We start from the raw sequence: 23953 nt of genomic DNA, 5'->3' as shown, positions 1-23953 counted from the left end.
GGAGGTCCCTGGCGGTGGGGAGGTGGGGGATGGCGGGATCAGGACGGGTCATACTTCATATGAGTTCCTGTTTGGAACTCGAATGCGTGTTCCAGATCTTGATGATCCTGGCATGGAGGTGGCAGGAATACCCTTTGACATAAATGAACGTGTCACTGTCTTGCAGGAATTACAACAGTTCCATGACATCGCTTCTGCCAGTGCTGCCTCCTTAGGAATTAAGGATGTACCAATCACATCTACCAGCTGGATTCCAAAGGTTGGGTATCTAGTACGTGAAAAAGTTGCTGTGAAAAAGGAGTTTGGTCCTTATCGTGCACTGGTTCCAGTCCTGGGGATACACGGTACCAGAACTGTTGTTCTACCACCGCTGCCTGGTTCTAAAGAAAACTGCTTTGTCTCTATCGACAATGTCAAGTTACACCATGTGGCTGATCCTGCAAAGCAGACCAAGAGGAACAACCAGTAGTACCCGAATCCCTCTCGCTACTGTTGAAGATGCCCCTCTACAAGTTTTGAGCTGCAATGCTGACAGCTCGCCGAGGTTGGGGAGGGAGGAAAATGTTCTTTCATTAGTTCCACTAGCATCCTTCACAAAAGGCAACACAGATGTTGACTGATCATTCTCAAATTCCACACAAACGGATGGCATAGTCTATTGCGAACCACCACAGGAGACTTCTGTCAGTTCTCCTCTTCAAGATAAGCACCAGTTTTTGCACGAACTGATTCTGGATACTTTACTGACATCAATTACACCTTTTTGGACTCCTCTACCTCTTCTGTATCTGAACTGTCAAACACTTAAGCTGATAATTTGGCTCAAAACTAATTTCTTTGTTCTCCTGTGGAACTGTCTGTGGCTTTCCTTGACTATATTAGCTTTCCTCCTTTGGATTGGCTTTGTTATTGTTTTCTTTCTACTGATACATGACCATTTCCTTCCTTAATGACCAACAGTTCCGCTATACCAATTCCTGATGGGATTGTTTGGGATAAAGTCACATTTGATATACACCGCCCCAGGGAGGTCATTCAAATACTGTAGGAAGTCGGCTCTGTATGCACTATTTCAAAGTAAGAAATAGCATGCACAAAGTCCAAGGGAGTTTCCCTTAGAGGCTAGATAGTGGCAAAAAGAGGTAATTCTAATGCTCTATTTTGTGGTAGTGTGGTCGAGCAGTAGGCTTATCAGAGGAGTAGTGTTAAGCATTTGTTCTACATACACAGGCAATAAATGAGGAACGCACATACAGAGACAATTCCAGGCCAATAGGTTTTTGTATAGAAAAATATTTTCTTATTTTATTTTAAGAACCACAGGTTCAAGATTTACAAGTAATACCTTTCATTTGGAGTATTTCATGTAGGAACTTTAGGAACTTTGAATTAGCAAAATAGCATATACAGTTTTCACATAAATGACATATAGCTATTTTAAAACTAGACAGTGCAATTTTCAACAGTTCCTCGGGGAGGTAAGTGTTTGTTAGTTTTTGCTGGTAAGTAAACCACCTACGGGGTTCAAGTTTGGGTCCAAGGTTGCCCACCGTTGGGGGGGTTCAGAGCAGCACCAAAGTTACCACACCAGCAGCTCAGGGCCGGTCAGGTGCAGAGGTCAAAGTGGTGCCCAAAACACACAGGCTTCAATGGAGAAGGGGGTGCCCTGGTTCCAGTCTGCCAGCAGGCAAGTACCCGCGTCTTCAGAGGGCAGACCAGGGGGGTTTTGTAGGGCACCGGGGGGGGGGGGGGACACAAATCCACACAAAAAGTACACCCTCAGCATCATGGGGGCGGTCGGGTGCAGTGTGCAATAGAAATCAATGGGAGACCAAGGGGTCTCTTCAGCGATGCAGGCGTCGCTGTGGGGGCTCAGGGGGGGTCAACTCTGGCTACTCACGGTCTCATAGTCGCCGGGGAGTCCTCCCTGTGGTGTTTGTTCTCCAAGTCGAGCCGGGGGCGTCTGGTGCAGAGTGCAAAGTCTCACGCTTCCGGCGGGAAACGTGTGTTGTTTCAAAGTTGCTTCTTTGTTGCAAAGTTGCAGTCTTTAGGGAACAGAGCCGCTGTCCTCTGGAGTTCTTGGTCCTTCTAGATGCAGGGTAGTCCTCTGAGGCTTAAGAGGTTGCTGGACCCTGGGAACGCGTCGCTGGAGCAGTGTCTTTAGAAGTGGGGGACAGGCCGGTAGAGCTGGGGCCAAAGCAGTTGGTGTCTCCGTCTTCTCTGCAGGTTTTTCAGTTCAGCAGTCCTCTTCTTCTTAGGTTGCAGGAATCGGAGTTCCTTGATTCTGGGGAGCCCCTAAATACTGAATTTAGGGGTGTGTTTAGGTCTGGGGGGTTAGTAGCCAATGGCTACTAGCCCTGAGGGTGGCTACACCCTCTTTGTTCCTCCTCCCTGAGGGGGGGGGGGGGGTACATCCCTAATCCTATTGGGGGAATCCTCCATCTGCAAGATGGAGGATTTCTATAAGTTAGTCACCTCAGCTCAGGACACCTTAGGGGCTGTCCTGACTGGCCAGTGACTCCTCCTTGTTTTTCTCATTATCTCCTCCGACCTTGCCGCCAAAAGTGGGGCCTTGGCCGGAGGGGGCGGCCAACTCCACTAGTTGGAGTGCCCTGGGGTGCTGTAACAAAGAGGGTGAGCCTTTGAGGCGCACCGCCAGGTGTTACAGTTCCTGCAGGGGGAGGTGTGAAGCACCTCCACCCAGTACAGGCTGTTACTAGCCACAGAGTGACAAAAGCACTCTCCCCATGTGGCCAGCAACATGTCTGGTGTGTGGCAGGCTGCTAAAACCAGTCAGCCTACACGGGTAGGTCGGTTAAGGTTTCAGGGGGCACCTGTAAGGTGCCCTCTGGGGTGTATGTTACAATAAAATGTACACTGGCATCAGTGTGCATTTATTGTGCTGAGAAGTTTGATACCAAACTTCACAGTTTTCAGTGTAGCCATTATGGTGCTGTGGAGTTCGTGCATGAAAGACTCCCAGACCATATACTCTTATGGCTACCCTGCACTTACTATGTCTAAGGTTTTGCTTAGACACTGTAAGGGCATAGTGCTCATGCACTTATGCCCTCACCTATGGTATAGTGCACCCTGCCTTAGGGCTGTAAGGCCTGCTAGAGGGGTGACTTACCTATACCTGTAGGCAGTGTGAGGTTGGCATGGCACCCTGAGGGGAGTGCCATGTCGACTTAGTCTTTTTATCCCCTCTAGCGCACACAAGCTGGCAAGCAGTGTGTCTGTGCTGAGTGAGGGGTCCCCAGGGTGGCATAAGACATGCTGCAGCCCTTAGAGACCTTCCCTGGCATCAGTGCCCTTGGTACCAGAGGTACCAGTTACAAGGGACTTACCTGGGTGCCAGGGTGTGCCAATTATGGAAACAATGGTACAGGTTAGTGAAAGAACATTGGTGCTGGGGCCTGGTTAGCAGACCTCAGCACACTTTCAAATCATAACTTGGCATCAGCAAAGGCAAAAAGTTAGGGGGGGACCATGCCAAGGAGGCATTTCCTTACAAATACCATATGTGTTTAAACTTTCTTTGAATGATGTAATAATACGGATATTATTTTAAGGCTGTTGGTTCTGGTTTCATTCACACCTTCTCCATTATGGTTTTAATACCTTCAGCCATACACAATATTTTTCCAGTATTTTCGGGGGATTTCTGTTAACTTTGGCTATAATACGTGGCATTTTGTTGTTGCTGCTTTTTCTGCATAATGGCTGTCTTGTCACAAAAAGGAGGACTGAAGGCGCCTTCACCAGCGCAGCTGTCGTGAACGCATGATGCAGTACTTTGGAGCACCACTCCTGGAGCGATTGGAGTGTGACTGGTCTCTGTCATTCACACTGATTTTACATTGTGTGCAGCCCATCTTTCGGTGCCTCTGGTGCCCTTTTTAATGTGCACTGAAAGTTTGTCTTTCTACGCAGCGCTTGGTTTCATTGGTCGCTGAGGGTGCGTTTGCTACGGGAAGCTGTTTGAGTTGCCCTTTGTGGATCATGCATCTCTAAACTCACTGTTGGGCACACCACGGAATACTGCTGCCTCAGCTGGAGCTCAGGCTTGGAAACACGAACGCTCCTTGGTTTTCCTTGGCAAGGAACTTTCCACTTTACCACTGGACGAAGTGGAAGATTTCTTATCTTTAATTATCACGGATTCAATTGGTGACTTAAAAAATGACTCTGACTTCAAGCATTGAAGGTTGGCCAGGTCTCCAAGGCCCGTTCTTTTCCCACGACTGACTAGAGGGGAAAAAAAACTAAATATGCGCTCCCTTATCATGCTAGGGTTTGGTGAGAACAAAATACAGGGGAAAAAAAACACAGCTTGGTTTACCGTGTGGAAAAACACAACTCATTTGCAAAGTGTCAACTGCAATGTCTAACTCCACGTTAAAGCCAATAGGCAGCTAACCTGAATTCAGAAATGTGCTACTGGTGAACATTGAACAACTAATATGCGCAGTGGTGAGAAACAGTCCGTGGTCAAACATACTTAATGGCATAACATTGACATTCCTGTATATATGCTTTAGGATGCATTTTAGTGGCTTTTATATATTAGATCAGGCTTGGGACCACCTTTGAACCGGCAAGGGGAGGGTGTTGTATAGCCATTCTAGCTATAGTTTTATGCATGTTATTTTAGCAAACTAGGCCTGCCGCTGTGCACTTTAACCTAGATATATTTTATTCAGCTTTGTTTAATTATTTTAACATTAGCTACATTTGCAGTCTTGTTTTATTTTCTCTATCTAGCTGTTCTTCGTCTAGGTCAGCACTGCGTTCTTAAACAAGACATTTCTCTCACCCTGTGCTTTTCTCAAGGGTGCAGTAAGATAGGTTGCTGGCAAAAGTGGTATGCTTTGTCTCCAATGTTCACAGAAACATACACGCTCTCACGTTGGGATCCTTTCTTTGAACATCAGCTGTTTTATTATTAAAAAAAACTACTTTGACCCATGTACATTAGAAGGAGATTCCAGGCAGATAACCACGACCATATGCTGATTGCTGATCGCCTCGCTACAGCTGCTTATGGTAGACTACAGGCCTCTTGCTCAGGTATGAGGGATGATGTCTTCCCAGGGGGAACCAGAAAGGCAGAATTAGAGCTTGCTGTGGTCTAACATAGCTTAGGGCGGAACTATCTCTACAAACCTTAGTGACAGTATGGTAGCATTATTCTTGTGTTTTACTCTCCTCGTCACCATTTTAATCTTATTGTGCTTCATCTTCCTAGTTATTGCAATACATTCTTTATTATCTAAGGTGCAGTTACGTCAATAAAACCTTATTGAACTTTACTCTGCCTCTGATTGTCCTTGCATACATGAGACTAATGCAACTGAGAGAAACGGATGAGATCTGAGTGACCACGATTCCCCTGAGGAGTCATGTATGTCATGCGCCCAGTTGCCTCCATTATCCTTGCTCTTGGGTGGAGATGAGGCATTGCTAAATAGCCGGAACAACCTGGATTAGGCTGACGGGCGTCACATGGTGTTGGATCAGACTCAGTCCCCGCAGTACGAGTGATTCTACTGCCCAAATGCAGTAGTCTCATTAGGATAATGAGAACCTACGCGACAACTCTGCTATCCTGTTTCAGTCCTGCTATAAGCAAATGTAAATTTGAGGAAGGGGGTTGTTAATGATCCAATTGAGAACTCTTCTAGCTTTTGTGCAGAGCCTTTCCAAAGTGAAAAACATATCCCAGAAACGTTCTTTCACAGGTAATGCGCCAAGGATTTGAACCCAGTATCGAATACGGTAACCATGGATGTCGAAGCATTATATTCTAGTATCTACCAGGAAAAAACACTACATGTCATTTATACACTGACTGGGAGTCCATTACACCAATTGAATTCATCCTGGATTGCGTTCATATGGCACTGACACTGAATTACTTTGAGAATGACTTCCCCGTACAGGCACACAGCAGGAAAAATACTTTGCTTCCACCCATTGGAGCAAAAGAAAACTACTGTGAGATTGGAGCAGTGCTGGCTCCTGCTATGATTGGTGCAAGCAGGGGAGTTTGTAGTGGTGTTGGAATCATGGGCCTTCCCACATCTGCCAAAAAAGTGGTTGCCCTGGGTGGGACTGGGACACCCAGAAGAATCATAAAGAAGAAAAGAGTGCAAAATACTTGATTGGCTACAGTTGCTCATTTATTATTCACTGCTCCTTCAAACGGAGTGCCCAATAATGCCGGGGGAGGGGGTTTGAAGCTATTGACATATATTTAGTTTTTTGTGATGTCCCTAGAAAGGGACAGGGGCATCACCATTTTTTTTTTTTTTTAATATTGTTGGGTGCTGCAGGAAGTTCCGCAGCCCCCCCCCCCCCTTTAGCAACACTCCCAAAAAAATGTAAGCCTCCTGGGTCATTGAAACTGCGATCCAAGGAGAACTTAGCATATTTTTCACAAGCATTTACCAGGCTATAATGCAGTGCCACCTAGGGACTGGCTGTGTGGGTGCATTTTATGTGAACCATTGTATCACAAAATACAAGGCCTTTTTGTGGTTAGATGTTCACAAGGCAGCACCAAACTTATACCCTCAGCGGCACGGAGTAGCCTGGTGCTGTGTGCCAACACAGCATTGGGCATCCAATGGAGTCTGGGTATCCACTGCAGTGTTGCTTATAGGTGAGTAGTGGGGTCATTCCTCCTAATTTAACTATTTTTTCTGCCTGTGCTGCAGCTTAAAGTGGGGTCTGGACATCAAGCTGGTATCATCTCCGCCATCTGTAGAGACCTGAGTGGCATTACAAAGGTGGCAAGGCCTTTGAAGCTCCCCGCCCTGGAATGTCCATCCTGCTTGGAAGAGGAGGTAACACCTCTGCCCAGTGCGGGGTTTTGTCTCTGGGCCTTGAGAGCACTGGCTCTCACCATGGGGGTCCAGAAACATGCCAGGTAGTTGAACTGGCCAGGACCAGTCACTCAACACACTAGTAGCTGGTAGGGTTTCAAGAAAACTTCTAAGGTGACCTCTGTGTGCATTTTTTTTTTTAAAATAAATCCATCACTGGGGTCATTGAGAGTTGATTATTCTGAGATGTTTGATACCAAATGTAGGACGTTGTCTCTGTATATTCTATCTCAAAGTAAGAGATAGTGTGCACAGAGTCCAAGGATTCCCCTTAGAAGTGAGATAGTGGCAAAATTAGATAATTCTAATGCTCTATTTTGTGGTAGTGTGGTTGAGCAGTAGGCATATCAGAGGGTAGTGGTAAGCATTTGCTGTACACACACAGGCAATAAATGAGGAACACACACTCAAAGACTTACTCCAGGCCAATAGGTTTTAAAATAGAAAAATATATTTTCTTAATTTATTTTTAGAACCACAAGTTCAAGATTTGAAGTAAATACATAAAATGCAAGGTACTCCACACAGGTAAGTTAGGAACTTTGATTTAGAGCAATATCATATACCGTTTTTTGTTAAAATGGCAATAAGCTATTTTAAAAGTAATGGAGGTAAATATTGGTTAGATTTTGAGGTAATTAAGACACTTACAAGTCTCAGTTCCTGGGCATAGGCAGCCCACCGTTGGGGGTTCAAGGCAACCCAAAAGTTACCACACCAGCAGCTCAGGGCCGGTCAGGTGCAGAGGTCAAAGAGGTGCCCAAAACACATAGGTGCCTATGGAGAACAGGGGTGCTCCGGTTCCGGTCTGCCAGCAGGTGAGTACCCGTGTCATCCGGGCGGGGGCAAACCAGGGGGGTTTTGTAGAGCACTGGGGGGGGGGAACACAATTAGGCACACAAAACGCACCCTCAGCGGCACAATAGCGGCCGGGTGCAGTGTGCAAAGCAGGTGTCTGGTTTTGTAGTAGTTTCAATGGAGGGACCCGGGGGTCAATCTAGCGGTGCAGGCAGGGCACAGGGGGGCTTCTTTGGCCAGCCACCACCTGGGCTAGGCAGAGGGTCACCTGGGGGTCACTCCTGCATTGAAGTTCGGTTCCTTCTGGTCCTAGGGGCTGGGGGTGCTGTGCTTGGTCCAGACGTCTGGTCCCTTGTTACAGGCAGTCGCGGTCAGGGGGAACCTCTGGATTCGCTCTGCAGGTGTCGCTGTGGTGGTCCAGGCAGGTTGTCTCTGGCTACACACCAGGTCGCAGTTGCCTGGGAGTCCTCCCTGTGGTGTTTATTCTCTGGATCTCAAGCCGGGGGCGTCGGATGCAGAGTGTGAAGTCTCACGCTTCCGACGGGAAGAGTGAGGTCTTTGAATGTTGTAGAAAAGTTGCAAGAGTGTTGCTGGTTGTTGAGCAGAGCCGCTGCTCACGGGAGTTTCTTGGCCCTGGTGTTCAGGGCAGTCCTCTGAGGCTTCAGAGGTCGCTGGTCCTTGTTGGATGGGTCGCTGGTTGCAGGTTTTCGAGTCAGGAGACAGGCCGGTTGTGCTGGGGCCTAAGCAGTTGACATCTTCCATCATCTCTGCAGGCTTGTAGGTTAGTAGTCCTTAGTTCAGGTTGCAGGAATCTGATTTCCTGGGTTCTGGGTTGCCCCTAAATATTGAATTTATGGGTGTGTTTAGGTCAGGAGGGCAGTAGCCAATGGCTACTGTCCTGGAGGGTGGCTACACCCTCTTTGTGCCTCCTCCCTGAGGGGAAGGGGGCACATCCCTAATCCTATTGGGGGAATCCTCCAAAACTAAGATGGAGGATTTCTAAAGGCAGGGGTCACCTCTGCTCAGGATACCTTAGGGGATGTCCTGACTGGTGGGGTGACTCCTTGTTTTTCTCATCTCCTCCAGCCTTGCGGCCAAAAGCGGGGGCAGTGGCCGGAGGGGCGGGCATCTCCACTAGCTGGGATGCCCTGGGGCGTTGTAACAAAAGGGGTGAGCCTTTGAGGCTCACCGCCAGGTGTTTCAGTTCCTGCAGGGGGAGGTGAGAAGCACCTCCACCCAGTACAGGCTTTGTTCCTGGCCACAGAGTGACAAAGGCACTCTCCCAATGTGGCCAGCAAGTCGTCTGGTTGTGGCAGGCTGGCAGAAACTGGTCAGCCTAACACTGGGAGTCGAATTGGTATTCAGGGGGCATCTCTAAGATGCCCTCTCGGTGCATTTTTGCAATTAATTCCACACTGGCATCCGTGTGCATTTATTGTGCTGAGAAGTTTGATACCAAACTTCCCAGATTTCAGTGAAGCCATTATGGAACTGTGGAGTTTCTGTTTGACAGACTCCCTGACCATATACTCTTATGGCTACCCTGCACTTACAATGTCTAAGGTTTGGCTTAGACACTGTAGGGGCATAGTGCTCATGCACACACAAATGCCCTCACTTGTGGTATAGTGCACCCTGCGTTAGGGCTGTGAGGCCTGCTAGACGGGTGCCATACCTATGCCACCAGCAGTGTGAGGTTGTCATGGCGCACTGAGGGGAGTGCCATGTGGACTTAGTCATTTTCTCCCCCCCAGCAGCCCACCCCCATTTTCTCCCCACCAGCACACACAAGCTGTGAGGCAATGTGCATGTGCTGAGTGAGGGGTCCCCAGGGTGGCATACGACATGCTGCAGCCCTTAGAGACCTTCCCTGGCATCAGGGCCCTTGGTACCAGGGGTACCATTTACAAAGGACATATCTGAGTGCCAGGTCTGTGCCAATTGTGGAAGCAAAGGTACAGCTTAGGGAAAAAACACTGGTGCTGGGGCCTGGTTAGCAGGGTCCCAGCACACTTTCAATCATAACTTGGTATCAGGAAAAGGCAAAAAGTCAGGGGGTAACCATGGCAAGGAGGCATTTCCTTACACCAAACATCCCGGGGTTCATAGAAACCATCATGGAGCTGGGGAACTTGTAATGATCAGTGTCCAGCACATGCATTTAAAATGGCTTCATTGTACACTTACTATGTCTGAGAATCGACAAAGCAGGGGCATATCTGCTCATTTATATATGCCCTCACATGTACTATAATGCACCCTGCCTTAGGGCTGTAAGGCCTGCTAGTGAGTTGACTTACGTGTATTGCATGCAGTGTTTAGGGAACATGCCATGTCGTGTTCAATTTTGGGAGCACCTTGTCAAGCAGCCTGTCATGGCAGTCTGTATAAGGCTGGTGCTGGGTCTCTCAGAGGGGGGCAAGTTGTGCTGCAGCTCTGAGGGGCCCTCTTGAAAGGCCCATTCCCTAGGTACCAGGGGGGTACCATTTACTAGGGCTTGTCTGGGCGGAAGGTCCTGGTCACTTGGGGATCAGGTGTCCTTGTTTTAGGGAAGGAACACTGGCAGTAGGGACCTGGTTAGCAGGACCCAGGTTCACCTTAATCGAAGTTGCATCCAAAATCAGGCAAAAAGTAGAGGGGGTTTATTGCAATCAGATCCCTACAAATTAAAATTAATAACTAATCAGTAATAAACATTGTATTGTGTATATTATTGAAATCTACATCTGGTTAAAATTTAATCGCGGTGGGGGTAATCTTTACGTGTGGTCATAAAATGTTACATTTCGTTAACCATAGAAATTCACTCAAAAAAACAAGAGTTAAAGTAATGTTATAGTTAGATGAAATGTTCAGTTACAATGTAAGGTTTTAAACTCTAAACCATAGATATTCAGCGGTTATCTCAAGTAACTAACTCTTGCTTAATGTAACTATTACTCGCTCCCTTGCCATGCGCAGGCAATTACCCCACATATTACATTACTTATGACATCTCCTGACATCTTCTATGACATCATTGTTCATATCAATGTGAGAGAATATTAAAGGAATATGATTATTTTGGCTGCTACAAAAAGTTAAATATACAGTATGCTTCATAGCCCCCAATCCTTAATTCTTCAACAAGTTGCTTTCAAAATGAAAGTGAACAAAATGTAGAAAAGGAAGCAAGGCCAGTATTAGTGGGGGTCTAGTGTAAACGGAAGATTTTCTAACCTAACGTTTGTGTGCCCTGACAGAGAAACTATTTAATTTTAATTTTACATTTTGTCTTGGGATGGAAGAAGTGGGATTTGATGAGAAACTTGGAGACTGGATGTTCCATTCTGTGGAAGTGGGGGATGGCACAGGTAGGAGCCAAAGTGGCTACTGGTGGGAGTGAAGAACCCTTCATTTGAACATGACGGTATGTCCTGTTTAAAGCTGGTGTAGAGTGGCTATGGATACGTGAAGAAGAGGGAGCTGTTCCTTATCCAGCAATGCCTGTAGGTTGCCACTAAGTGATACTTTGTAATGAACTTTTGAAAACTACACTTTCACTAGATGATTGGCTCGCACAAAACTTAACACTTTCCCTCAAGGGTGCTTTTTCACGAGAAGCAAAGTTTCTTGGTGGCCAGATCATTAATGTTTGGTACTTGGATTAGTCACCGTGGTTAGCTGGGTGTTGGTATCCAAAGTTTTTGTAGATGGCTGTTGTCCTGGAAGTAAGCCATCTGTAAGGAAATGCCTCCTTGGCATGGTTGCCCCCTGACTTTTTGCCTTTGCTGATGCTATGTTTACAATTGAAAGTGTGCTGAGGCCTGCTAACCAGGCCCCAGCACCAGTGTTCTTTCCCTAACCTGTACTTTTGTATCCACAATTGGCAGACCCTGGCACCCAGATAAGTCCCTTGTAACTGGTACTTCTAGTACCAAGGGCCCTGATGCCCAGGAAGGTCTCTAAGGGCTGCAGCATGTCTTATGCCACCCTGGAGACCTCTCACTCAGCACAGACACACTGCCTACCAGCTTGTGTGTGCTAGTGAGGACAAAACGAGTAAGTCGACATGGCACTCCCCTCAGGGTGCCATGCCAGCCTCTCACTGCCTATGCAGTATAGATAAGACACCCCTCTAGCAGGCCTTACAGCCCTAAGGCAGGGTGCACTATACCATAGGTGAGGGTACCAGTGCATGAGCATGGTACCCCTACAGTGTCTAAACAAAACCTTAGGCATTGTAAGTGCAGGGTAGCCATAAGAGTATATGGTCTGGGAGTCTGTCAAACACGAACTCCACAGCACCATAATGGCTACACTGAAAACTGGGAAGTTTGGTATCAAACTTCTCAGCACAATAAATGCACACTGATGCCAGTGTACATTTTATTGTAAAATACACCCCAGAGGGCACCTTAGAGGTGCCCCCTGAAACTTAACCGACTATCTGTGTAGGCTGACTAGTTTTAGCAGCCTGCCACAAACCGAGACATGTTGCTGGCCCCATGGGGAGAGTGCCTTTGTCACTCTGAGGCCAGTAACAAAGCCTGCACTGGGTGGAGATGCTAACACCTCTCCCAGGCAGGAATTGTCACACCTGGCGGTGAGCCTCAAAGGCTCACCCCCTTTGTGCCAACCCAGCAGGACACTCCAGCTAGTGGAGTTGCCCGCCCCCTCCGGCCAGGCCCCACTTTTGGCGGCAAGGCCGGAGAAAATAATGAGAATAACAAGGAGGAGTCACTGGCCAGTCAGGACAGCCCCTAAGGTGTCCTGAGCTGAGGTGACTCTAACTTTTAGAAATCCTCCATCTTGCAGATGGAGGATTCCCCCAATAGGGTTAGGATTGTGACCCCCTCCCCTTGGGAGGAGGCACAAAGAGGGTGTACCCACCCTCAGGGCTAGTAGCCATTGGCTACTAACCCCCCAGACCTAAACACGCCCTTAAATTTAGTATTTAAGGGCTACCCTGAACCCTAGAAAATTAGATTCCTGCAACAAGAAGAAGGACTGCCCAGCTGAAAACCCCTGCAGCGGAAGACCAGAAGACGACAACTGCCTTGGCTCCAGAAACTCACCGGCCTGTCTCCTGCCTTCCAAAGATCCTGCTCCAGCGACGCCTTCCGAAGGGACCAGCGACCTCGACATCCTCTGAGGACTGCCCCTGCTTCGAAAAGACAAGAAACTCCCGAGGACAGCGGACCTGCTCCAAGAAAAGCTGCAACTTGGTTTCCAGCAGCTTTAAAGAACCCTGCAAGCTCCCCGCAAGAAGCGTGAGACTTGCAACACTGCACCCGGCGACCCCGACTCGGCTGGTGGCGATCCAACACCTCAGGAGGGACCCCAGGACTACTCTGATACTGTGAGTACCAAAACCTGTCCCCCCTGAGCCCCCACAGCGCCGCCTGCAGAGGGAATCCCGAGGCTTCCCCTGACCGCGACTCTTTGAACCTAAAGTCCCGACGCCTGGGAGAGACCCTGCACCCGCAGCCCCCAGGACCTGAAGGACCGGACTTTCACTGGAGAAGTGACCCCCAGGAGTCCCTCTCCCTTGCCCAAGTGGAGGTTTCCCCGAGGAATCCCCCCCTTGCCTGCCTGCAGCGCTGAAGAGATCCCGAGATCTCTCATAGACTAACATTACAAACCCGACGCTTGTTTCTACGCTGCACCCGGCCGCCCCCGCGCTGCTGAGGGTGAAATTTCTGTGTGGACTTGTGTCCCCCCCGGTGCCCTACAAAACCCCCCTGGTCTGCCCTCCAAAGACGCGGGTACTTACCTGCAAGCAGACCGGAACCGGGGCACCCCCTTCTCTCCATTCTAGCCTATGTGTTTTGGGCTCCACTTTGAACTCTGCACCTGACCGGCCCTGAGCTGCTGGTGTGGTGACTTTGGGGTTGCTCTGAACCCCCAACGGTGGGCTACCTTGGACCAAGAACTAAACCCTGTAAGTGTCTTACTTACCTGGTAAAACTAACAAATACTTACCTCCCCTAGGAACTGTGAAAATTGCACTAAGTGTCCACTTTTAAAACAGCTATTTGTCAATAACTTGAAAAGTATACATGCAATTTTGATGATTTGAAGTTCCTAAAGTACTTACCTGCAATACCTTTCGAATGAGCTATTACATGTAGAACTTGAACCTGTGGTTCTTAAAATAAACTAAGAAAAGATATTTTTCTATATAAAAACCTATTGGCTGGATTTGTCTCTGAGTGTGTGTACCTCATTTATTGTCTATGTGTATGTACAACAAATGCTTAACACTACTCCTTGGATAAGCCTACTGCTCGACCACACTACCACAAAATAGAGCATTAGTATTATCTATTTTTACCACTATTTTACCTCTAAGGGGAACCCTTGGACTCTGTGCATGCTATTCCTTACTTTGAAATAGCACATACAGAGCCAACTTCCTACATTGGTGGATCAGCGGTGGGGTACAAGACTTTGCATTTGCTGGACTACTCAGCCAATACCTGATCACACGACAAATTCCAAAATTGTCATTAGAAATTGATTTTTGCAATTTGAAAAGTTTTCTAAATTCTTAAAAGACCTGCTAGGGCCTTGTGTTAGATCCTGTTTAGCATTTCTTTTAGAGTTTAAAAGTTTGTAAAAGTTTGAATTAGATTCTAGAACCAGTTTTAGTTTCTTAAAAAGTATTCCAACTTTTAGAAGCATAATGTCTAGCACAGATGTGAATGTGGTGGAACTCGACACCACACCTTACCTCCATCTACAGATGAGAGAGCTAAGGTCACTCTGTAAACTAAAGAAAATAGCAATGGGCCCCAAACCTACCAAAGTACAGCTCCAGGAGCTTTTGGCAGAGTTTGAAAAGGCCGACCCCTCTGAGGATGGCAACTCAGAGGATGAAGATAGTGACTTGGAGGGAAATTCCCCCCCTCCAGTCCTACTTAGGGAGAGCAGGGCTTCTCAAGCCCTGACTCCACAAATAATAGTCAGGGATGCTGGTTCCCTCACAGGAGGGACCAACAACTCTGAAATCACTGAGGATAACTCCAGTGAAGAGGACATCCAGTTAGCCAGGATGGCCAAAAGGTTGGCTTTGGAAAGACAGATCCTAGCCATAGAGAGGGAAAGACAAGAGATGGGCCTAGGACCCATCAATGGTGGCAGCAACATAAATAGGGTCAGAGATTCTCCTGACATGTTGAAAATCCCCAAAGGGATTGTAACTAAATATGAAGATGGTGATGACATCACCAAATGGTTCACAGCTTTTGAGAGGGCTTGTGTAACCAGAAAAGTGAACAGATCTCACTGGGGTGCTCTCCTTTGGGAAATGTTCACAGGAAAGTGTAGGGATAGACTCCTCACACTCTCTGGACAAGATGCAGAATCTTATGACCTCATGAAGGGTACCCTGATTGAGGGCTTTGGATTCTCCACTGAGGAGTACAGGATTAGGTTCAGGGGGGCTCAAAAATCCTCGAGCCAGACCTGGGTTGACTTTGTTGACTACTCAGTGAAAACACTAGATGGTTGGATTCAAGGCAGTGGTGTAAGTAATTATGATGGGCTGTACAATTTATTTGTGAAAGAACACCTGTTAAGTAATTGTTTCAATGATAAACTGCATCAGCATCTGGTAGACCTAGGACCAATTTCTCCCCAAGAATTGGGAAAGAAGGCGGACCATTGGGTCAAGACAAGGGTGTCCAAGACTTCAACAGGGGGTGACCAAAAGAAAGGGGTCACAAAGACTCCCCAGCAGAAGGGTGATGAGACAACCAAAACTAAAAATAGTAAAGAGTCTTCTACAGGCCCCCAAAAACCTGCACAGGAGGGTGGGCCCAGAGCCTCTTCACAAAACAATGGGTACAAGGGTAAAAACTTTGATCCCAAAAAGGCCTGGTGTCATAGCTGTAAACAGCATGGACACCAAACTGGAGACAAGGCCTGTCCCAAGAAAGGTTCCACTCCAAACTCCCATCCAGGTAACACTGGTATGGCTAGTCTCCAAGTGGGATCAACAGTGTGCCCAGAGCAAATCAGGGTCCACACTGAAGCTACTCTAGTTTCTGAGGGTGGGGTGGATTTAGCCACACTAGCTGTCTGGCCGCCTAACATGCAAAAATACAGACAGCAACTCTTAATTAATGGGACTAGAATAGAGGGCCTGAGGGATACAGGTGCCAGTGTCACCATGGTGACAGAGAAACTGGTTTCCCCTGGCCAATACCTGACTGGAAAAACTTACACAGTCACCAACGCTGACAATCAGAGAAAAGTACATCCCATGGCAATGGTTACTTTAGAATGGGGAGGGGTCAATGGCCTGAAACAGGTGGTGGTCTCCTCAAATATCCCAGTGGACTGTCTGCTTGGAAATGACCTGGAGTCCTCAGCATGGGCTGAGGTAGAGCTAAAAACCCATGCAGCAATGCTGGGTATCCCTGAACTGGTGTGTGTGAAAACAAGAGCACAATGCAAGGCACAGGGTGAAAAAGTAGAGCTGGAGTCTGGAACGATGGCCCAGCCTACCAAGAGAACAGGAAAGTCAGTTGGGAAACCAACTGCAACACAGCAAAAGAAAGGGAACCTCTCTTCTCAGGAAGAAGTTCTGCCCTCTGAGGGAACTGAGCCTTTGGAGCTTGAACCTTATCAGGTTGAGCTCTTAGGCCCAGGGGGACCCTCAAGGGATGAGCTGTGTAAGGGACAAGAAACCTGTCCCTCTCTTGAAGGCCTTAGGCAGCAAGCTGCTGAAGAGTCCAAAGGCAAGAAAAATGGAACACATAGGGTCTATTGGGAAGATGGGCTCCTGTACACTGAGGCCAGAGACCCCAAACCTGGTGCCACTAGGAGAGTGGTAGTGCCTCAGCTGTTCAGAGAGTTCATCCTAACATTGGCCCATGACATTCCCCTTGCTGGACATTTGGGACAAACCAAGACGTGGGAGAGGTTAGTCAACCACTTCTACTGGCCCAATATGTCCAGCATGGTTAAGGAGTTTTGCCTCTCCTGCCCCACCTGTCAAGCCAGTGGTAAGACAGGTGGGCATCCAAAGGCCCCCCTCATTCCACTTCCAGTGGTGGGGGTTCCCTTTGAAAGAGTGGGTGTGGACATAGTTGGTCCACTGGAACCTCCCACAGCCTCAGGAAATATGTATATCCTGGTAGTAGTGGATCATGCTACCAGGTATCCTGAAGCTATTCCCCTTAGGTCAACTACTGCCCCTGCAGTAGCCAAGGCCCTCATTGGTATCTTTACCAGAGTGGGTTTCCCTAAGGAGGTGGTGTCTGACAGAGGTACCAACTTCATGTCAGCATACCTAAAACACATGTGGAATGAGTGTGGAGTGACTTATAAATTCACTACACCTTACCATCCACAAACTAATGGCTTAGTTGAGAGATTCAACAAGACATTAAAAGGCATGATCATGGGGCTCCCAGAAAAACTCAAAAGGAGATGGGATGTCCTCCTGCCATGTCTGCTTTTCGCTTACAGGGAGGTACCACAGAAGGGAGTAGGGTTCTCACCCTTTGAACTTCTGTTTGGTCATCCTGTAAGGGGACCACTTGCCCTTGTTAAAGAAGGCTGGGAGAGACCTCTCCATGAGCCTAAACAGGACATAGTGGACTATGTACTTGGCCTTCGCTCTAGAATGGCAGAGTACATGGAAAAGGCAACCAAAAACCTTGAGGCCAGCCAACAGCTCCAGAAGTTTTGGTATGACCAAAAGGCTGCACTGGTTGAGTTCCAACCAGGGCAGAAAGTCTGGGTTCTGGAGCCTGTGGCTCCCAGGGCACTCCAGGACAAATGGAGTGGCCCTTACCCAGTACTAGAGAGGAAGAGTCAGGTCACCTACTTGGTGGACCTGGGCACAAGCAGGAGCCCCAAAAGGGTGATCCATGTAAACCGCCTTAAGCTCTTCCACGACAGGGCTGATGTCAATCTGTTGATGGTAACAGATGAGGATCAGGAGGCAGAGAGTGAACCTCTCCCTGATCTTCTGTCATCAGACCCAAAAGATGGTACAGTAGATGGAGTGATCTACTCAGACACCCTCTCTGGCCAACAGCAAGCTGATTGTAGGAGAGTCCTACAACAGTTTCCTGAACTCTTCTCCTTAACCCCTGGTCAGACACACCTGTGTACCCATGATGTGGACACAGGAGACAGCATGCCTGTCAAGAACAAAATCTTTAGACAGTCTGACCATGTTAAGGAAAGCATCAAGGTGGAAGTCCACAAGATGCTGGAATTGGGAGTCATTGAGCGCTCTGACAGCCCCTGGGCTAGCCCAGTGGTCTTAGTCCCCAAACCTCACACCACAGATGGAAAGAAAGAGATGAGGTTTTGTGTGGACTACAGAGGGCTCAATTCTGTCACCAAGACAGATGCTCATCCAATTCCAAGAGCTGATGAGCTCATTGATAAATTAGGTGCTGCCAAATTTCTAAGTACCTTTGACTTGACAGCAGGGTACTGGCAAATAAAAATGGCACCTGGAGCAAAAGAAAAGACAGCATTCTCCACACCTGATGGGCATTATCAGTTTACTGTTATGCCCTTTGGTTTAAAGAATGCCCCTGCCACCTTCCAAAGGTTGGTGAATCAAGTCCTTGCTGGCTTGGAGTCCTTTAGCACAGCTTATCTTGATGATATTGCTGTCTTTAGCTCCACCTGGCAGGATCACCTGGTCCACCTGAGGAAGGTTTTGAAGGCTCTGCAATCTGCAGGCCTCTCTATCAAGGCATCCAAATGCCAGATAGGGCAGGGAACTGTGGTTTACTTGGGACACCTTGTAGGTGGAGGCCAAGTTCAGCCACTCCAACCCAAGATCCAGACTATTCTGGACTGGGTAGCTCCAAAAACCCAGACTCAAGTCAGGGCATTCCTTGGCTTGACTGGGTACTACAGGAGGTTTGTGAAGGGATATGGATCCATTGTGACAGCCCTCACTGAGCTCACCTCCAAGAAAATGCCCAAGAAAGTGAACTGGACTGTGGACTGCCAACAGGCCTTTGACACCCTGAAACAGGCAATGTGCTCAGCACCAGTTCTCAAAGCTCCAGATTATTCTAAGCAGTTCATTGTGCAGACTGATGCCTCTGAACATGGGATAGGGGCAGTTTTGTCCCAAACAAATGATGATGGCCTTGACCAGCCTGTTGCTTTCATTAGCAGGAGGTTACTCCCCAGGGAGCAGCGTTGGAGTGCCATTGAGAGGGAGGCCTTTGCTGTGGTTTGGTCCCTGAAGAAGCTGAGACCATACCTCTTTGGGACTCACTTCCTAGTTCAAACTGACCACAGACCTCTCAAATGGCTGATGCAAATGAAAGGTGAAAATCCTAAACTGTTGAGGTGGTCCATCTCCCTACAGGGAATGGACTTTATAGTGGAACACAGACCTGGGACTGCCCATGCCAATGCAGATGGCCTTTCCAGGTTCTTCCACTTAGAAAATGAAGACTCTCTTGGGAAAGGTTAGTCTCATCCTCTTTCGTTTGGGGGGGGGTTGTGTAAGGAAATGCCTCCTTGGCATGGTTGCCCCCTGACTTTTTGCCTTTGCTGATGCTATGTTTACAATTGAAAGTGTGCTGAGGCCTGCTAACCAGGCCCCAGCACCAGTGTTCTTTCCCTAACCTGTACTTTTGTATCCACAATTGGCAGACCCTGGCACCCAGATAAGTCCCTTGTAACTGGTACTTCTAGTACCAAGGGCCCTGATGCCCAGGAAGGTCTCTAAGGGCTGCAGCATGTCTTATGCCACCCTGGAGACCTCTCACTCAGCACAGACACACTGCCTACCAGCTTGTGTGTGCTAGTGAGGACAAAACGAGTAAGTCGACATGGCACTCCCCTCAGGGTGCCATGCCAGCCTCTCACTGCCTATGCAGTATAGATAAGACACCCCTCTAGCAGGCCTTACAGCCCTAAGGCAGGGTGCACTATACCATAGGTGAGGGTACCAGTGCATGAGCATGGTACCCCTACAGTGTCTAAACAAAACCTTAGGCATTGTAAGTGCAGGGTAGCCATAAGAGTATATGGTCTGGGAGTCTGTCAAACACGAACTCCACAGCACCATAATGGCTACACTGAAAACTGGGAAGTTTGGTATCAAACTTCTCAGCACAATAAATGCACACTGATGCCAGTGTACATTTTATTGTAAAATACACCCCAGAGGGCACCTTAGAGGTGCCCCCTGAAACTTAACCGACTATCTGTGTAGGCTGACTAGTTTTAGCAGCCTGCCACAAACCGAGACATGTTGCTGGCCCCATGGGGAGAGTGCCTTTGTCACTCTGAGGCCAGTAACAAAGCCTGCACTGGGTGGAGATGCTAACACCTCTCCCAGGCAGGAATTGTCACACCTGGCGGTGAGCCTCAAAGGCTCACCCCCTTTGTGCCAACCCAGCAGGACACTCCAGCTAGTGGAGTTGCCCGCCCCCTCCGGCCAGGCCCCACTTTTGGCGGCAAGGCCGGAGAAAATAATGAGAATAACAAGGAGGAGTCACTGGCCAGTCAGGACAGCCCCTAAGGTGTCCTGAGCTGAGGTGACTCTAACTTTTAGAAATCCTCCATCTTGCAGATGGAGGATTCCCCCAATAGGGTTAGGATTGTGACCCCCTCCCCTTGGGAGGAGGCACAAAGAGGGTGTACCCACCCTCAGGGCTAGTAGCCATTGGCTACTAACCCCCCAGACCTAAACACGCCCTTAAATTTAGTATTTAAGGGCTACCCTGAACCCTAGAAAATTAGATTCCTGCAACAAGAAGAAGGACTGCCCAGCTGAAAACCCCTGCAGCGGAAGACCAGAAGACGACAACTGCCTTGGCTCCAGAAACTCACCGGCCTGTCTCCTGCCTTCCAAAGATCCTGCTCCAGCGACGCCTTCCGAAGGGACCAGCGACCTCGACATCCTCTGAGGACTGCCCCTGCTTCGAAAAGACAAGAAACTCCCGAGGACAGCGGACCTGCTCCAAGAAAAGCTGCAACTTGGTTTCCAGCAGCTTTAAAGAACCCTGCAAGCTCCCCGCAAGAAGCGTGAGACTTGCAACACTGCACCCGGCGACCCCGACTCGGCTGGTGGCGATCCAACACCTCAGGAGGGACCCCAGGACTACTCTGATACTGTGAGTACCAAAACCTGTCCCCCCTGAACCCCCACAGCGCCGCCTGCAGAGGGAATCCCGAGGCTTCCCCTGACCGCGACTCTTTGAACCTAAAGTCCCGACGCCTGGGAGAGACCCTGCACCCGCAGCCCCCAGGACCTGAAGGACCGGACTTTCACTGGAGAAGTGACCCCCAGGAGTCCCTCTCCCTTGCCCAAGTGGAGGTTTCCCCGAGGAATCCCCCCCTTGCCTGCCTGCAGCGCTGAAGAGATCCCGAGATCTCTCATAGACTAACATTACAAACCCGACGCTTGTTTCTACGCTGCACCCGGCCGCCCCCGCGCTGCTGAGGGTGAAATTTCTGTGTGGACTTGTGTCCCCCCCGGTGCCCTACAAAACCCCCCTGGTCTGCCCTCCAAAGACGCGGGTACTTACCTGCAAGCAGACCGGAACCGGGGCACCCCCTTCTCTCCATTCTAGCCTATGTGTTTTGGGCTCCACTTTGAACTCTGCACCTGACCGGCCCTGAGCTGCTGGTGTGGTGACTTTGGGGTTGCTCTGAACCCCCAACGGTGGGCTACCTTGGACCAAGAACTAAACCCTGTAAGTGTCTTACTTACCTGGTAAAACTAACAAATACTTACCTCCCCTAGGAACTGTGAAAATTGCACTAAGTGTCCACTTTTAAAACAGCTATTTGTCAATAACTTGAAAAGTATACATGCAATTTTGATGATTTGAAGTTCCTAAAGTACTTACCTGCAATACCTTTCGAATGAGCTATTACATGTAGAACTTGAACCTGTGGTTCTTAAAATAAACTAAGAAAAGATATTTTTCTATATAAAAACCTATTGGCTGGATTTGTCTCTGAGTGTGTGTACCTCATTTATTGTCTATGTGTATGTACAACAAATGCTTAACACTACTCCTTGGATAAGCCTACTGCTCGACCACACTACCACAAAATAGAGCATTAGTATTATCTATTTTTACCACTATTTTACCTCTAAGGGGAACCCTTGGACTCTGTGCATGCTATTCCTTACTTTGAAATAGCACATACAGAGCCAACTTCCTACACCATCTTATTTGGTTTACCTCTAAGCACCCATATGGCAAGCATTATTTTAGCTTCAAGATGGATCTAGGTGACAATAATTGGTGATAGTTTCAGTAAGAGATCAAGTGATGAGTAATTAGGAAGTCTGAACTACATTCACAACAACTACCACTATTTAATGAAAGTCCTGTGCTACTTTGAGTCCTTGTTTTCATGGTAACTGCTATTCGGTGATCCCTGGTTCTTCACTTTCACATGCTATTAACCTAGCAAACTTCATACACTGAAAAATTAGTTAAGGATTCTTTCTACCTGTAAATTATTTTTGTAAATATATCCACCTACACAGAAGGGTGTAGTGAAATTACAAAATGAAAGATTATACATAATCCCCTACCTACATTCGGTCAACTGACTTTGTAACAAGCTATCATAAGTAGCCCGATAAACCCTCCAAGACCACTACACTTGAGGCTTATCCTTGTCAAGCCCTGGCTGTTAGAAATGCTTTGACCAAAGAGTTTACTACTCCCTCTAACGTTGTGTATCTTATTGCAGAGTGAGCCACGTCTACGCCTTGTGATGGCACAGCACATGCTCCGGGATGTGCAGAGGATCGTTGCTAGGCTGGAGGTAAGAGTAAGCAACTTTGATGGGTTACTACTCAGTTTAACATCTTGCTTCTTTGTGCTTGATCTTATGCTATCGCTAATGTTAACAAGGTTTTCAAAATTAATTTGTACTCGTGTTGGCCCAGTGAGCGGCCTTTTGATCCTAACTTGCCAGTAGCAGTTTGTGTTGCAGAGCAACATTTGGGGGTCTTTCACTGTTTTTGCATTTAAGTCTCCTTAGCCCCCATGGTTTTATTCTTTTCGCGGCCCCCCAGTTCCTCTATGATTTGTATCTCCTTTGGTGCTCTGTTTTAATACGGTTTTGTAAATGTAGCTCCATGAGCAAGATGCATGATGGGTCCACAAATGTCCTGTGTGCTTCTACAGTGTGGGTTATTGTTTGGCTCTTAAGTCCTTTCTGTCTTTTCAGATTTCTTTGCCGGTCGGTCAGTAGTTAAACTTCAAGAGACCCTTTCAGAATGTATCCAGCTTTGTTCTGAATTAACTGTTTTATTGTACTTATTAAAACTTGTTTTTCGCCAGTACTAAGAAAGCATACTGTATTGGGCATAAACCTGTTTGAATTCGGTGGCTTCTGTTTGGGTTTGGAAGTGGATAAGACCTTTCTGAACAGGACACACATTGATGTTCCTATAATGTACTTTTGCTGAATAGGGCCAAACCAATGGGGGGCAGAACGAAACTACTGCCCAGGACAATCCATCCGAGATCCTGGAAACCCAGGAGAGTGGAGAAGGAGGAGGAATAGTCCCAGAAGCCATGGATGTGGAAGAGGCTGCCGCTGAGGCAGCCGCACATGAGCACAGATTGGAGACAAGTTTTCGCCTGACAGTACGGATGGGGGAAGGTGCGTCAACCACAGCAACAAGCTATGCAGCAGCAGCTGCAGCAGCTCCAACTACAGTCCCAGCAGCAGCAGGCGTTTCTATCACCACCGGGCCCACAACCATTGAAGGAGCGGCAAAGTAAGGGGGCCTTTGCTTCATTTGTTTGCTTTCCCTTTGCTTTCATTTAATTTCACTTTCTTCCACTGTTGCTTCCTTTCCACACTTACTTTTCTATCAACTTTTTCTTTCTAGCCTTCATTTTCCTCTTGCCTTCATTTTCCTTACTCTCTTGATTTTAAATGTGGTTTTATACAACTGAATTCCTAATGGAAGTGCCATCTGGTGTTTGTGTTGTGGTCTAATCTGTAGCATAATCGCACCTTTAAAAAAATGTTTTCCTGCTAGAGTAGTATTGCATCATTTCTTCTTGTTTGCTCCTTACCTGTGTTCTGTCACCTTTCCTTTTTGTTCTCATGATTCATAACTTTTAACTTTACTCCATATAGCCCTTTTTGTTATGTATGAAATATTCTTTCTGGTACAGCTTTTTTTTTTTAATTGCTTTCGATTTCTTATTTTTTTTTTTGTTAACTTGTCCATCCTCTGTATTCCTTGTTTGTCCTTTTACATTTGTCTTGTATCAAAGTGAGCACCTGTTTTTGTTTTC

General features: G+C 47.7%; 1 protein-coding gene across 1 annotated transcript in view; it reads left to right on the top strand.

Moving 5' to 3' along the window:
• Nucleotides 1–23953, top strand: part of BAG6 (BAG cochaperone 6) — a 142678-nt gene that overhangs the window by 97725 nt on the left and 21000 nt on the right. Inside the window, exons 7-8 of the mRNA XM_069241980.1 lie at nt 22386–22460; nt 23114–23424. Of these exons, the coding sequence (XP_069098081.1) occupies nt 22386–22460; nt 23114–23424 (386 nt within the window). The remainder of the gene's footprint in view (nt 1–22385; nt 22461–23113; nt 23425–23953) is intronic.

The sequence above is a fragment of the Pleurodeles waltl genome, chromosome 6 (assembly GCF_031143425.1).
Source record: "Pleurodeles waltl isolate 20211129_DDA chromosome 6, aPleWal1.hap1.20221129, whole genome shotgun sequence".
Classification (NCBI taxonomy): Eukaryota; Metazoa; Chordata; class Amphibia; order Caudata; family Salamandridae; genus Pleurodeles; species Pleurodeles waltl.
This window is presented reverse-complemented; position numbering and strand designations above follow the sequence as displayed.